Genomic DNA, 13191 nt, shown 5'->3' with positions numbered 1-13191 from the left:
AAGCTGCTACTTACACACAGATTCACAACATATTTCTGAGGATTTCTTTTTTATTTTTAAATTGGTAACAACTCTGAAACTAGGCGAAATCCAGAAAAGTATATATCACATTTTAATCTTGAAGTGTGATCAGGAATACTATGTTAAAATTATTCGGTTTCCTCATGTTATATAATGGCAGTGGCGGGTTTTACTTGGTGAAATCACGAAATGGCGACGTTTCATGATATGCCTAGGAATTTCATGATCTGCTTTAAACGTCACTGGGCAAATCGTTAAACGGTGAGTTTTGAACGATATGGCGAATGTTACTAACACACTTTCACGATATGCCTAGGACTAGGAATCTCGTGATCTGGCGGATTCTTCGTTCGGCCGCCGACATATATAAAGCGTCTGCTAGACGGTCGCCGACGAGAGTTAGACGGCGCGACCTTGGTCTGTGTCGTGAAGGTCGTCTTTATTTAAAGTCACACACAGGTCGAACGCGATTAATTAACATTATTTTTACCTTTTTTCCCAACGTTTCGGCCAGGTTGCACTGGCCGTGGTCGCGGAAGACTGACGTCCCAGCAAAGTGTCACCGGAGATGTAAACAACACAAAACTACCCGATATTAATTTATATAAATGTTCGGGGTAGACAAATAAATATAATCTACCCGCTTTTAGTTATTGTTTATTTCCCACCGCACGACACACAGCACTCACAACATCCGCGCACTGGTCCGAAGATAGATCTTTTGGTTTGAACATTTGAATCACTGGTCCCCATGTTGGCGATAATCTATACCCGTCTTCCCTGTTAAAGTTTTTAGGATATTTTTTAATTTCGATCGCCTCCCTCACAATCCGGGGATAATAGTGTCGCTCGGTGGAAAGAACTTTGGGTTTGTGTAGCTCAATCCAGTCAATCCTTTGCCAATCCTTTAAATATGTGTACAAAGCGCGAGAACTTAAAGTGTTATAAGGTCGTCTTTGTTTGGCTAGGTTGGCCGACCACAGTGTGGTCAGAAGGCCTTCTGAACAGTGAAAACACCGAAGTTTTCAAAGTTCGAGCCTTTTTTCTGTCGTTCTAATTAATAAGCAAAAAGAAAGACGCATTTTGCGTCCGTGACCCACAAATGGTCTTGCCGGAAGATCAGCGCCGACTTTATTAAATAAAGTCGGCTAATTCTTTTCAAATTACGGGCGTAAGTAATTATAATACAATACTATACAAATCATTTTTTGTGATAAGTAAACAAAACAATTGAAACACATTTAATATGTAAAAACACAGTATTTATAAATAATAGGAGCCTCAGCAAAGTCCTAACCATAAATTTTATGGTTAGGACTTTGCTGAGGCTCCCATTTGAGTTGAGTGAGTTTCGCTGTTTGAGGCCCTCTGACCTCGCGGAAGATACAGCTTGGCTTTTAAAAAAAACTGCTGAAATTTCTAAAACTTGGCGTGTTGGCAAAGTTTTTATCATAAGAAATAAAAGGGTGTGGATAAAAAGCTGGCTTAAAAACTGATAAGTATTCGCGGAGTTATTAAAAAAAAAAAGAATTAGCTGAGTTAAGATGACTCGCTCCCATGAATAACTTTTTTATGCTGGAGAAGAACGCATGTAACATGAATCTGATTACTAAACAATATACAAATATGAGATTTAATTTTGCTGGATCTACTGGCAAAGCCATATGTCAGCAGATTCAGCAAATATATACATTTGGTCATTTAACCCAAAAAAAATAGAAACCATACCAGGTAGATACTGTGCAATAGTTTCACATTAATTGTCGTTTGAAATTACTATAACAGCTTCAAAACAAGTTCAGGGCGACATTTCGTCTGAAGATAAGAAATCACCTCTGTCCATGGAGACCCCAGCTTACACCACAAGCGTTGTAGGTGCTTTGATGACCTTGTCTTGAAGATTCGGTTCGGATGGCGACTGATTGGATTGTCGGAATTTAAATATTAAAAGCAGCATATGGTAAGTGACAAAAATATTTATTCTTTTAAAAGTAATTTTAACATTATCATACCAATTTATACCTATTACTAATTTATTTTAAGCAATCGACAATTTTTTAAACACTTCATGCACTGGATCCGAATACACGATCATATCGTCGAGAACATTTGGCTTTTCCTCCACATCGTCGTCTTCGTCAGAACTTTCGGTGGTAGCTTCAAACAATTTAGATTCAGGTACATGAACGTAAGGGATTCGCGTTTTTAGAGGATCTGAAACTAGGCTATAAAAGGAAGAATATGTGGATAAAATAGGAAGAAACGATTTGTGTTTGCTGTGAATCGGAAATCTTATTATTTCGCGAGGCGACGTAGTCGTGTATTGTAAGGGACGGAAGTATGGAGGACCATCTGGAGATCGCCGAGTCGATGTTTGGAAGTAACCAGGTATTTTGGTGGGTTTGGCTTGGAACATATGAAATGTAGGAATCGACGTTGACTTGAAGGCTGGACGGCTACTAGGTGTAGTTTGGGGGAGATAAAGAGATAGTGAGGGCGAGGTTTGCGGAAATTGCATTTGAGCCGGAATTGTTGGTGGCTCGAATACTGGTTTGCTACTCGGCATAATTCGGGAGTGATGAAGGGTTAGCGAGGCTTGCGGGGCTGGCGTTTGAGTCGGAGTCGGAAAAAATGTGAAATGTTGAGTTGAATAGGAAAAAGACACGCGTTGATAATCCCTCGTCGGAGATGGCTGGTTGTGATGAGTTAAATAGGTATTAAGTTTTTTTTCCCAGAGATGAACAGATTGCGAGGTATTGGGTATTGGTGTTTGAGTGGGTGTTAGAGGTGACCGTGTGTGATGAATTGGACAGGTGATAGGAATATGACAGGGATAGGTGACTAGCGGAGTATTCGTTTGCGCTGGAGTCGGTGTCTGAGTCGCCTGTGTGTGATGATATATGACTCGGCAGGTATCAAAGGATTGCGAGTAATCCAAAGGTTGATGTGTGGTAATAGGCGTGGAATCAAAGGATGGCAAAGAATGTACAGGTTGAGTTTGATTGTGATTAATAGATGGAGATACTTCAGGTGAAGAAGCTTGTTGCATAACTCGTGCAGCATGATTGTAACGGTAGTGCACGTGAGGCGCTAGACTGTGGTCATTGGAGTTAGGTGACTGATGGACAACTTCGGGCGATAATTGAGGTTGTAGGTAATGGGGAGGGATATTTAAATGCGGAACATGGTTGTGATGATCTTCACTATGATTAACTTGTATTTTTGATTCAAAGTTTAATCTATTTGTTCTGGCGAGAAAAAGCACGTCAGAGAAAAGCTTTTCGGCTATTTCTCGCTGTGGAGACGCGACTTGTTCTAATATTTCTCCAATGTATTTTCGAAAGGGCGAATCCATTTTCTTTTTGTTATCTATCACTAAGCTCACCGCCGCATCTAGTAACTGTTTATGTTGGTTCCTTGTTTCAATATTCTGCTTCGGAGACGGAGTGCTCTTCCTTGGCAATGGAGTAATTTGCTTTCGTAGAGGAGGTTTTCGCTTTCGTAATGGAATATTTTGCCTTTTCCTTGATATATCCTCGTAGTTTTTTCTTCGCATATTAATTTCGGCTGGGTTTTCATCCTGAAACAAAACAAAAAAATAATATGTATTTACAAATCGACAATCGAGTAGACTAAAAACTCTAGATTCATTGTTTCGATTCCAACTGACCTACTGTTCAATGTACAAATAATACAGTCATAAGCATTCGATTTGATTTTACAGCAGTCTAGAAAAATGACAAGATTGGCAAGCCACTGCACGGTTTTTGAAAAAATAAAGGCTATTTCATAATTTTGTTAGTTGTATTGACTGGTACACATTTTGATGCTAGAACGGCTAGAACCTCATGGAAGTGGATTTATGTACCTATTATGTTCGTATGCGCACTTTCAGAAAAACATATTATTTGCAATTTTACACTAGTTGTATGTATTAGGTCAAACGAAGGATTTAAAAAGACATATCAAAAGTTAGCTGGAAGAAATCCCTAAAAGGGATAAATTCGCATGCATACTAATTTGTATGCAAGGGGGTCTACTTTTCTCTGCAGCTGACTGTACTTACTATATCCTGTGTCATATTTATTTTATATGTTTTGTACAAAAATGAGTTTTTTTTATGTTTATGAGGCCACATACTAGCCGAGGCGAAGACGTGGCCTACTATGAGGTCGCCTGAGTGAGCTCGCTCAGAAGGTGCCTGTTCACCCTTGATTTGAAGGTTACATAAACATACATATTCATGATAAACCTAAAAAGAAGAAAAAAGGTTTGCTAAATGAATAATCCAAACAAAAAACCCAAACAATTAAAGACTAAACCAACAAAAAAGAGATACCCAAAATAATTACGACATACTTTATGGTGTAATTTTTATAACAGGCAATATTTAAACTTGCCTGTTAAAAAAATGATACCCTGTAATTAGTAAATCCCAGTGGTTTACGAATAATACATAAAGAGACAAATGCCCAACAAGTATCTGAAGTAAGTGCCCTAGTTATATTATTTTCAAATAAAAAATATTTTAACGTGTGTTAATGTTATAATAGACACAGTACCAAATATATAAGAATTAAACTGAAATAAATTAGAACTTGAGAGAATAGTGTAGTTAGAATTAGTCGAACACTAGTTCGAGGCTGTAAATATGTTCTTTAAGGACTGCATAGCGTTACGTATACTCGCATTTATGTATATTCTTCTTTCATAATTATGTAATTTATTTCAGTTTTAATGTCTGGAGTTCTGGACAAATCTTGGATTTCTCTCGCCGGTGTGTAACGCTTATTTTCATTATATTTGACTTACGACTAAAGCAAATAAAATTTTCATGCTTATTTTAATGAGGTTTTGATAAGAAAGAATAGTAGTTTAATATCAAATCTTGGGTTTATATATCAAAAAACTCATGCCTACCTAATAAAAAATCATTTATTGAAACATAAATTAATTTAAATTGTCTAATAATGATTACGAATTATATTTTAAGAACTATAATAAAATTATCCACAATATAGTGAAAAAAGTAAGTGTACATATAACGCAGTTCTTTAATCTATAGGTGAATTTTTAATATTTTTCTCATATAGTTTTGTAAAAATGAATGATCAAACTTAATCCTTAAATGCATAGTGACGTATATGCATCATTATTTTTGACTCTATTGACAGCATGTCAAAAATCAAATTTGAATAAATCTTTGTCAATGTCATGCATTTAAGGTCAAAAACTAAGTGATCCTAAGATCCTAACGTCATTGGCGAGCGTAATCAAGGTGGCATTTGTTAGCAGAAATCAAAACTAAACGTTATTATGTTTTCAAACATTGTCTCCAAACCCTGGCACTCCTTTCATCTGCTCCAAAACACGCACATCGAGCGTTTACTGGTGAAACCCGATAAATCGAGATAATTTGTCCTTGAAAAAAAAATTAGTCCGTTTATTTCTAAGAAACGTACATGCATTTATTACATACTTAACTGCTAATTTTAAATTGAAAAGATTATTTGAGTTAAGGAGTCTAGTTACATATGAATTGTTATTTATTTTATTTATACATAATTAATAACAACTCTGTGTGGAAATTGCACATTTCAAAAACCAGTTTGCTCAACTTATCGGGTTTCACCAGTAAACCGTCGATATAAATATTCACATTATCACAACCAGACAATAATTAACTAATGGATTGTAGTAGATGGCTTCTCTTGGCAGTAGAACCGAATGCATGTTCTGGTCACTCATCTCTTTCACCTGTCTCATATTTCTTATCTCATACCCTATACACCTTATACCCTCACACAGTAGCAAGTCACCTTACCAGAAATATTTATTACTACGCGCTATGTTGCGGATTTCCATTAAATTTTTTCTTCACACTATAGACTTCAGAATAACTGCGCAATCTTAACAATTTATATTTCTCCTCACTAGCTCGGAAACACGTGTTTTGTCCTTTAATACCAGCGGGTAAAAACGCATTTTATCCACTAGTGAGTAAAGAAATTTGACCTAGAATAAAGTCAAATTAACTGCTTTAAAACTGATAAAAGTAATAGGTGAATCTAGTAATAAAGATGATTTACCACCGGTGGAACTACTGGAAGCAGTGATAAACGCATTTTGCGTTGTAGTTTCCTCGCTATAGTGAGGGGAAAAGTTTTGTGTTACACTCGGGTGCAAATGTATTTTACTTCTCGTGTGTTAATTCCACACTCGGCGTGAAAATACAACTTAACCCCCTTGTATAACAAATAACTATTTCTGGTCAGCCTTTGATGTGCCTAAATTCCAAAATCACTGATTACTCGCTCCCTCCATGGATATTGAATAATGGCACACCTCGGACACTGGCGATCAAATATATGAAAGAGGCGCGTTCCTACGCAGACAGTCTATGCTCGTGTAGACGAACGCGTACCATGCTTGTGTGAGTGAGATAAGACAGGTCGATTGGTCGCGTTCGTCACAGGCGGCCGAGTGGGTGGCATTTTCAGCGGGAAGCAGGGAGTCGCCATACTGTACGATAGCACTCTTTATTATACTGTGATGATGGTGTAAACATCCTCGACTATTATGGAGCAGCCAATGAAATAATTATTCTTTTTTGAATAATAAATAAAATGTAACTCACCTTAACTGTTTTTCTTGATACCATATGTTGTAGATTGCAGAGATTGCTTGAACTTACTGGAATGATTTCCGTCACCAGTTGATGTGAAACTATTGCACTTCATCTAAAATTTTTATAACAGTTCTTTGTGGCTAAATAATAAAAAATAAACTGTTCATCAGCAAATTCTCATATTTGTAGTTTGTTTATTTTTCAGAAGACGCATTTTGTTATAGTGGTTAAAAAAAATCTTAAGGTTTTAAACTCAACAAATGCAGTTTTTAAGCCAGCGTTTTAACGTTTACAAATTACTTTTGTCTAGCATTTTGAGAAATTTCCGCACCCTATCGTGTAATTCGATTTATTGCAGGTGAATTACTGGGGACGCTATTGCTATGTCTTGTATGGGAACCCTGCATTTTATGATTAAGCACTGAGACTTGGCACAGTTGTTCATTGGGTGGCCCTGAGTAGATAAATATCGGGAGGCATCGAGAGCCCCCCTTAATTTAGGAGGGAGGAGGGGGGAAAGGCTGGCGCCTTCGCGCTTCCTTTGAAACCATATTTCTCTAAAACTATACAAAATTGGGCATGCGATATATCATTTTCGGATAAATGAAGGACGAGGAATTCATTTTTGGAACAAAAAAAATGTATTTTAGAACAAAAATACAAAATAAAATGGGAAAATCTGAAAACGAGATTTTTTTTACACATATTATTGCACATTTTATGAAAACTGTAATGGTTTTTTCCAAATAAAAAATATTATTTAATAGCTACATTTATCTAGTTTTAGAAAATGTATAATTTGTTATAGAAATATATTATAGGACGAGTGATAAAAAATAATTTACATCGCCCGATAGGGTGATTTGAATGCTCATTTCAATAAGTTTTGTCAATGATTTCAGGTATAATCACTATTTTTAACACACGAAAGCCGTAATCATTGTAGTTTATGGCTATTTTAGTGATTAATGTACTTAAAATAAAAAAAATACAAAAATTTAAAAAATAAAAATGTGATAACTTTTTTATAACATTATCCTATTTTGTTCTTTCTATACAATATATATCTAAAAGCAATAAATATTAATAAAAAACCACATTTATGTAGTTTATAAAAATATATAGTTTGTTATATAAATATATTACGAAACGCGAGATAAAAAATAATGAAAGTGACGTGGCAGGGCGATCTTGATGTACGGTACGGGTCAGCTTGTATGATTCGATGAGGTGAGGTAAAGGTACTCAAAGCTCTCAAAAAGTGTAGTTATTTAGAGTACTTCAAATTAAACAACATACTCCTATATAGTCTGAATTTAACTATTTATTTTACATGAAATGATCGATTGATATGATAGGTCAGATATATACATCTGATCCTAATACATCTTGTGAAATAGTAGTATTTGCATAATTTATGGATAATTCTTACTTGACATATTTATTATTCCAGATCTGCGTCCTGTACTTTGGTTAACGAGTGCCGAAAATAGTTATTAACCAAAAAAGACCGCCAAATTAACAGCATTTCACCGACAAAAGCTGCCTTGCACCATTTTTGTAAGGGTTATAGGTATATCAAGGTGTCCATTTATGGGGTCAACTAAACCCAATTCAAAATTTGCCATTATTTGCTACTTGTGGCTGGACGAAAGTCTGTAACAATTGGGATTTGGGAGCCTACTTGCCCGCAACGTTGCCTGTTGCTGCAGAAACATGCCTCGAAATTGTCGGATGCAGGTGTAATAAAAAACAGTGCTGCGTAAGGTGCAACCGTAAAAAAAGACTTTTTAAATTAAATGTTCGGAGCTGATGTGCTTATGCAGTGGATGTTGTGATATATACATAATTAAATTCAGACTATTCATGTTGTTTTATTTGAATAACTCAAAATAGCTACACTTTTTGAGAGCCTTGAGTACTAGCCCCGATACACATGTTTTCGTCAGACCATTTTTTGAGGTTCTCCTTTGTACAAAAGCAATGTCTTAGTTCAAAAATCATTAATGTTTAATGCTAATACGAATCTAGTTTATTTTTTATGGCACTATTAATAACTATCATTGATACTGAAAGGAAGAATATGACGATTTTTATTTTATCTTTTATGGATGGGTATAACCGATTTAAGGGGGCCCAAAGGAAGTAACTAAATTCTGCTAGTAAACTAAAAAATCTTCAAGCCTATGCATGCAGAACTGCTTTAGGAGAGGAGAACGTGATTAAGACATTTTTTTGGGTTGTCTATTGTTTGCCCGACAGTCATTTAACATAATATTCATTTGCCCGAATCTAACTTGCCTGAATTTCATTTGCCCGAATGATTTGTTTACCATAAAAATCGTATGACATACTGGTTGTTTATCCTAATATTACCTTCCATAATCATACAATGCCATACTATTTGTTAGCCATATTCTTAAGTGTAATAAAATGGTTTAATAGAATATTCAAACGCCATAAGCAATTATTGCCATATTATTTGTTGCCCATATTATTACCTAACCTACTTTCTGATAGGAATTTAATTTTCCAGGGGGTCACAGTTCTAACCTAACCTAACCTACTTTTCCAGCAGTTTCATTTTCCAGGGGGTCACAGTTCTAACCTAACCTAACCTACTTTTCCAGCAGTTTCATTTTTCAGGGGGTCACAGTTCTAACCTAACCTAACCCACTTTCTGATAGCAGTTTCATTTTCTAGGGGGTTGCAGTTCTAACCTAACCTAACCTACTTTCTGATAGCAGTTTCATTCTCTAGTATTTCTAGTACCTAATAGTGTCGTCTCTGTGATAATTACGAATTTCGATGATTCTGCCAAATCACATTATGGAAATTGACTTTTCTGGTTGCTAATTTGTATGACAAATGATGGTATGGAATGTGGTAATTACGGATTTCGATGATTCTGACAAATGACATTATGGAAACTGACTTTATGGGAAACAAAGTTTCTGGCACTTGATTAATATAGTAAACAATGATTATGGCATAAGGTGTTATGAGAAACAATATTATGATTGTTGAATAGGATGGCAAATAAAATTATGGCAAATGAAATTCTGGCGAATGGGGGTATCCCATTTTTTTGCAATATAAGTCACATGCAATTTTATTTTACAATCAAAATAAACTATATTATAGGAGTTTTACAATTTTCTGTACTGGGTCGTGATATACCTACATGTGTAAACATTATTAGAATAAGTATATTTCTGTATTACTAGACGAACTCCACTGCATAACGGGTAGTACCTTTACCTCACCTCATCGAATAGTGCAAGCTGACCCGAACATTAAAATTTTCATTTTCATTATTTTTTATCTCGCGTTTCGTAATATATTTATGTAACAAACTATATATTTTTATAAACTGTATAAATGTGGCTTTTTATTAATATTTATTGCTTTTAGATATATATTCTGTAGAAAGAAAAATATAGGATAATGTAAAAAAAAAATATCACATTTTTAATATTTTTTAATATTTTTTAAAATTTTTGTATTTTTATTTATTTTAAGTACATTAATCACTAAATAGCCATAAACTACAATGATTACGGCTTTCGTGTGTTAAAAATAGTGATTATACCTGAAATCATTGACAAAACTTATTGAAATGAGCATTCAAATCACCCTATCGGGCGATGTAAATTATTTTTTATCACTCGTTCTATAATATATTTCTATAACAAATTATACATTTTCTAAAACTAGATAAATGTAGCTATTAAATAATATTTTTTATTTAGAAAAAACCATTACAGTTTTCTTAAAACGTGCAATAATATGTATAAAAAAAAATCTCGTTTTCAGATTTTCCCATTTTATTTTGTATTTTTGTTGTAAAATACATTTTTTTTTGTTCCAAAAATGAATTCCTCGTCCTTCATTTATCCGAAAATGATATATCGCATGCCCTATTTTGTATAGTTTTAGAGAAATATGGTTTCAAAGGAAGCGCGGCGGCGCCAGCCTTCCCCCCTCTTCCCTCCTAAATTAAGGGGGGCTCTCGATGCCTCCCGATCTTTATCTACTCAGGGCCACCCAAGGAACAATCTGTGCCAAGTCTCAGTGCTTAATCATAAAATGCAGGGTGTTGTGCAATAGCGTCCCCAGTAAATGTGTTATAAACGCCATGATTTTTAAATTTTCGATTAAGCATAACATAGCACACACACCAGGAAAACAAAATTTCGTGTATAGAAAGCTCGGTATTAGTCCTAAACACATTGTGGTCGGCCAACCGCCTTGTCAGTAAACATAGACGACCTTCACGACACAGACCAAGGTCGCACCATCTTAGGTTTGTCGGCGACTGTCTAGTAGACTCTCTATAGACCGGTATAGAGACTACCACGCAGTCGCAATTAATATGGATACCGGACCCTGACTGCACGGTGCACGTCATTTGCATGCCGACTAAACAGTTTTTTCATAGTTGCAGCCGAATTGCAGTCGATCCTAAGCGAAGTTTTTTGCTACCACGTAATTTTTTTTTCTTAATTTGTTTCAATGATTAAATATGCCATCTAGGTACATATAGTACCTACCTACTACAAAATGCTTAATTTTTGCCTAAATCTAAAACGGTTGTTACCTTTTATATATTTATGGCAACATAAATACATAGAAAGACGTTTTTAAAAATATTTTAAGCGGGTTACTCACGTCACACGTGTTAATTCGATATAGCGTTCGACATGTTTCGATCCATTTTCGAGGATCTTTCTCAAGAGTAGCGATCCCGCCTTTAAATGTCGAGAGCGCGACGCATACTGTGGGCGCTTGCTCTGTGTGCGCGGCTTAAAATATTTTTAAATATGTTTCAGTCTCACGGGAGTTTTATAGTTAGAAAGACGTTTATTTTATTTCTGCAAACACAATTAAGAAAAACATTGACAAACTGTCTTACAAAGACACAATACAGTAAAAACAAATTATAAACATGGGAGACAAATATTGGAAATTAGGCACAAAAAGATAATAGATACTTAAATAAACCCTCATTTATGCCTCAATGTTACACCTAAATGAAATGAAATCACCGTCAATAGAAATTGCGATCAATGTAAACAAACCTTTTTTAATGAATTGTCTACATCTTTGCACTATTTTGTTGTTTTAATAGCTAAGGCACTGGTTCCACCAAAACCGATGAGCTATCTATTTACTTACTCGTTTCTGGTAGGACCAGTGCCTAAGGATAATGATGTAAGAATTGATTAAAACATGGATGTATTGTTAATTGCACGTTTATTTTTCAATATATTTGAAACAAAAATACATTTCATTTTTTACATTTTTTATTTGATGAAAATTTTAGAGCAAATGATTGATTATAAATAACTAAGGAATGTACGGTCAGCCAAGAAAGTGGTTTACCACTTTTCGACTCTATTTAAAAACACATAAGATCGAAAAGTGGTAAGCCACTTTTTTGGCTGACTGTACATCGTCGCCTAGCACCCATAGTACAATTTTGCTTAGTTTGGGGCTAGGTTGATCTGTGTTGAAGTTTCTTAACATTAATAACAGGTTTGGTTACATTTTCCGCAAATCTGATCACTTTTAGCAGTAAGTGCTTGACATTTTATTAATCACGACGCCTATTAGTAGGCCTGAGTGCATGCTCATATTGTGCGTGTAGCGATAGCGGGGCGTTCGGCGTCCTTGTCTAACGGCCCAGCCACGACATTGGTCTAAGCGCGACAGCGGTGAGCGGCAGCCATACGTGCGAATGAAAAGTCCCAACGCTGTGTCTCGCTCCAATGTATGGCCGCCGCTCACCGCTGTCGCGCTTATTAGACCAATGTCGTGGCTGAGCCGTAACAATAGGGATGACAACTACATAACAAAAATGTCATTCTGTTTAGTCCGTCAGTTAAATCGTCCAAAAATACTCAACACATATTTTTCGCTTTTTCTAAATAATGAAAAAATACAAAGATATAGAGCATCAAAGTTCCGGAGTGGGGGCTTGTGACGTCACTTCTAAGTAAAAATTGTACCTAGGCGTGACGTCACGCGAAACTTTAACGCACTGTACCGTCGTCATTTTTCGTTTACGAAAAAAAAGAAAAAATACGTGTCTAAAATTCTTTGATAATCTAACTAACGGACTAATTCCTTTTTTTTAGTCGTCTCGCCTAAGCTCATACAACTGTCCTGAGTCGACGCTGGCGCTGCATAGAGTGGCACGCTCGCCCGCCCGCTGCACTCCCCGCTCCAAGCGTCCTCTCAGGCCTTACACAGGTGTTTATCTTAAGTAGTAAATGTGCCTGTGTGATGTGAAGTTGGTACTAACCGAAGCGCACAGTAGCGGGAAGTTCGAGCGAGCTTTCCTTCTCGTATGCTCCGGGCAAGGCGCCGTCTCACCTGTAGCACACAAAGAGTTGATTGAAATGTAATGAAATGAAATTCTTTATTCTTCAATTTAGGCATTAACATAATGCTCTTATGAAAGTCAAGGGTACATTTATACAAACATAAATTAATGTAACCAATTAACATAACAATTTTATTTTCAACTTGGCTCTTGG

General features: G+C 35.8%; 1 protein-coding gene across 7 annotated transcripts in view; it reads right to left on the bottom strand.

Annotated features, from left to right (window-relative positions):
- Positions 1 to 13191, bottom strand: part of LOC125238426 (flocculation protein FLO11-like) — a 42263-nt gene that overhangs the window by 18565 nt on the left and 10507 nt on the right. For 4 of the 7 annotated variants that reach the window (XM_048145755.1, XM_048145757.1, XM_048145756.1 and 1 more), the window contains exon 8: positions 12957 to 13027. In XM_048145755.1, the coding sequence (XP_048001712.1) occupies positions 12957 to 13027 (71 nt within the window). Of the gene's footprint in view, positions 1 to 2050; positions 3602 to 4161; positions 4242 to 12956; positions 13028 to 13191 lie in introns of those variants that run through there. The other 3 variants (XM_048145753.1, XM_048145759.1, XM_048145760.1) reach the window with 2 other exon arrangements.

The sequence above is a fragment of the Leguminivora glycinivorella genome, chromosome 23, assembly GCF_023078275.1.
Source record: "Leguminivora glycinivorella isolate SPB_JAAS2020 chromosome 23, LegGlyc_1.1, whole genome shotgun sequence".
NCBI lineage: Eukaryota > Metazoa > Arthropoda > Insecta > Lepidoptera > Tortricidae > Leguminivora > Leguminivora glycinivorella.
This window is presented reverse-complemented; position numbering and strand designations above follow the sequence as displayed.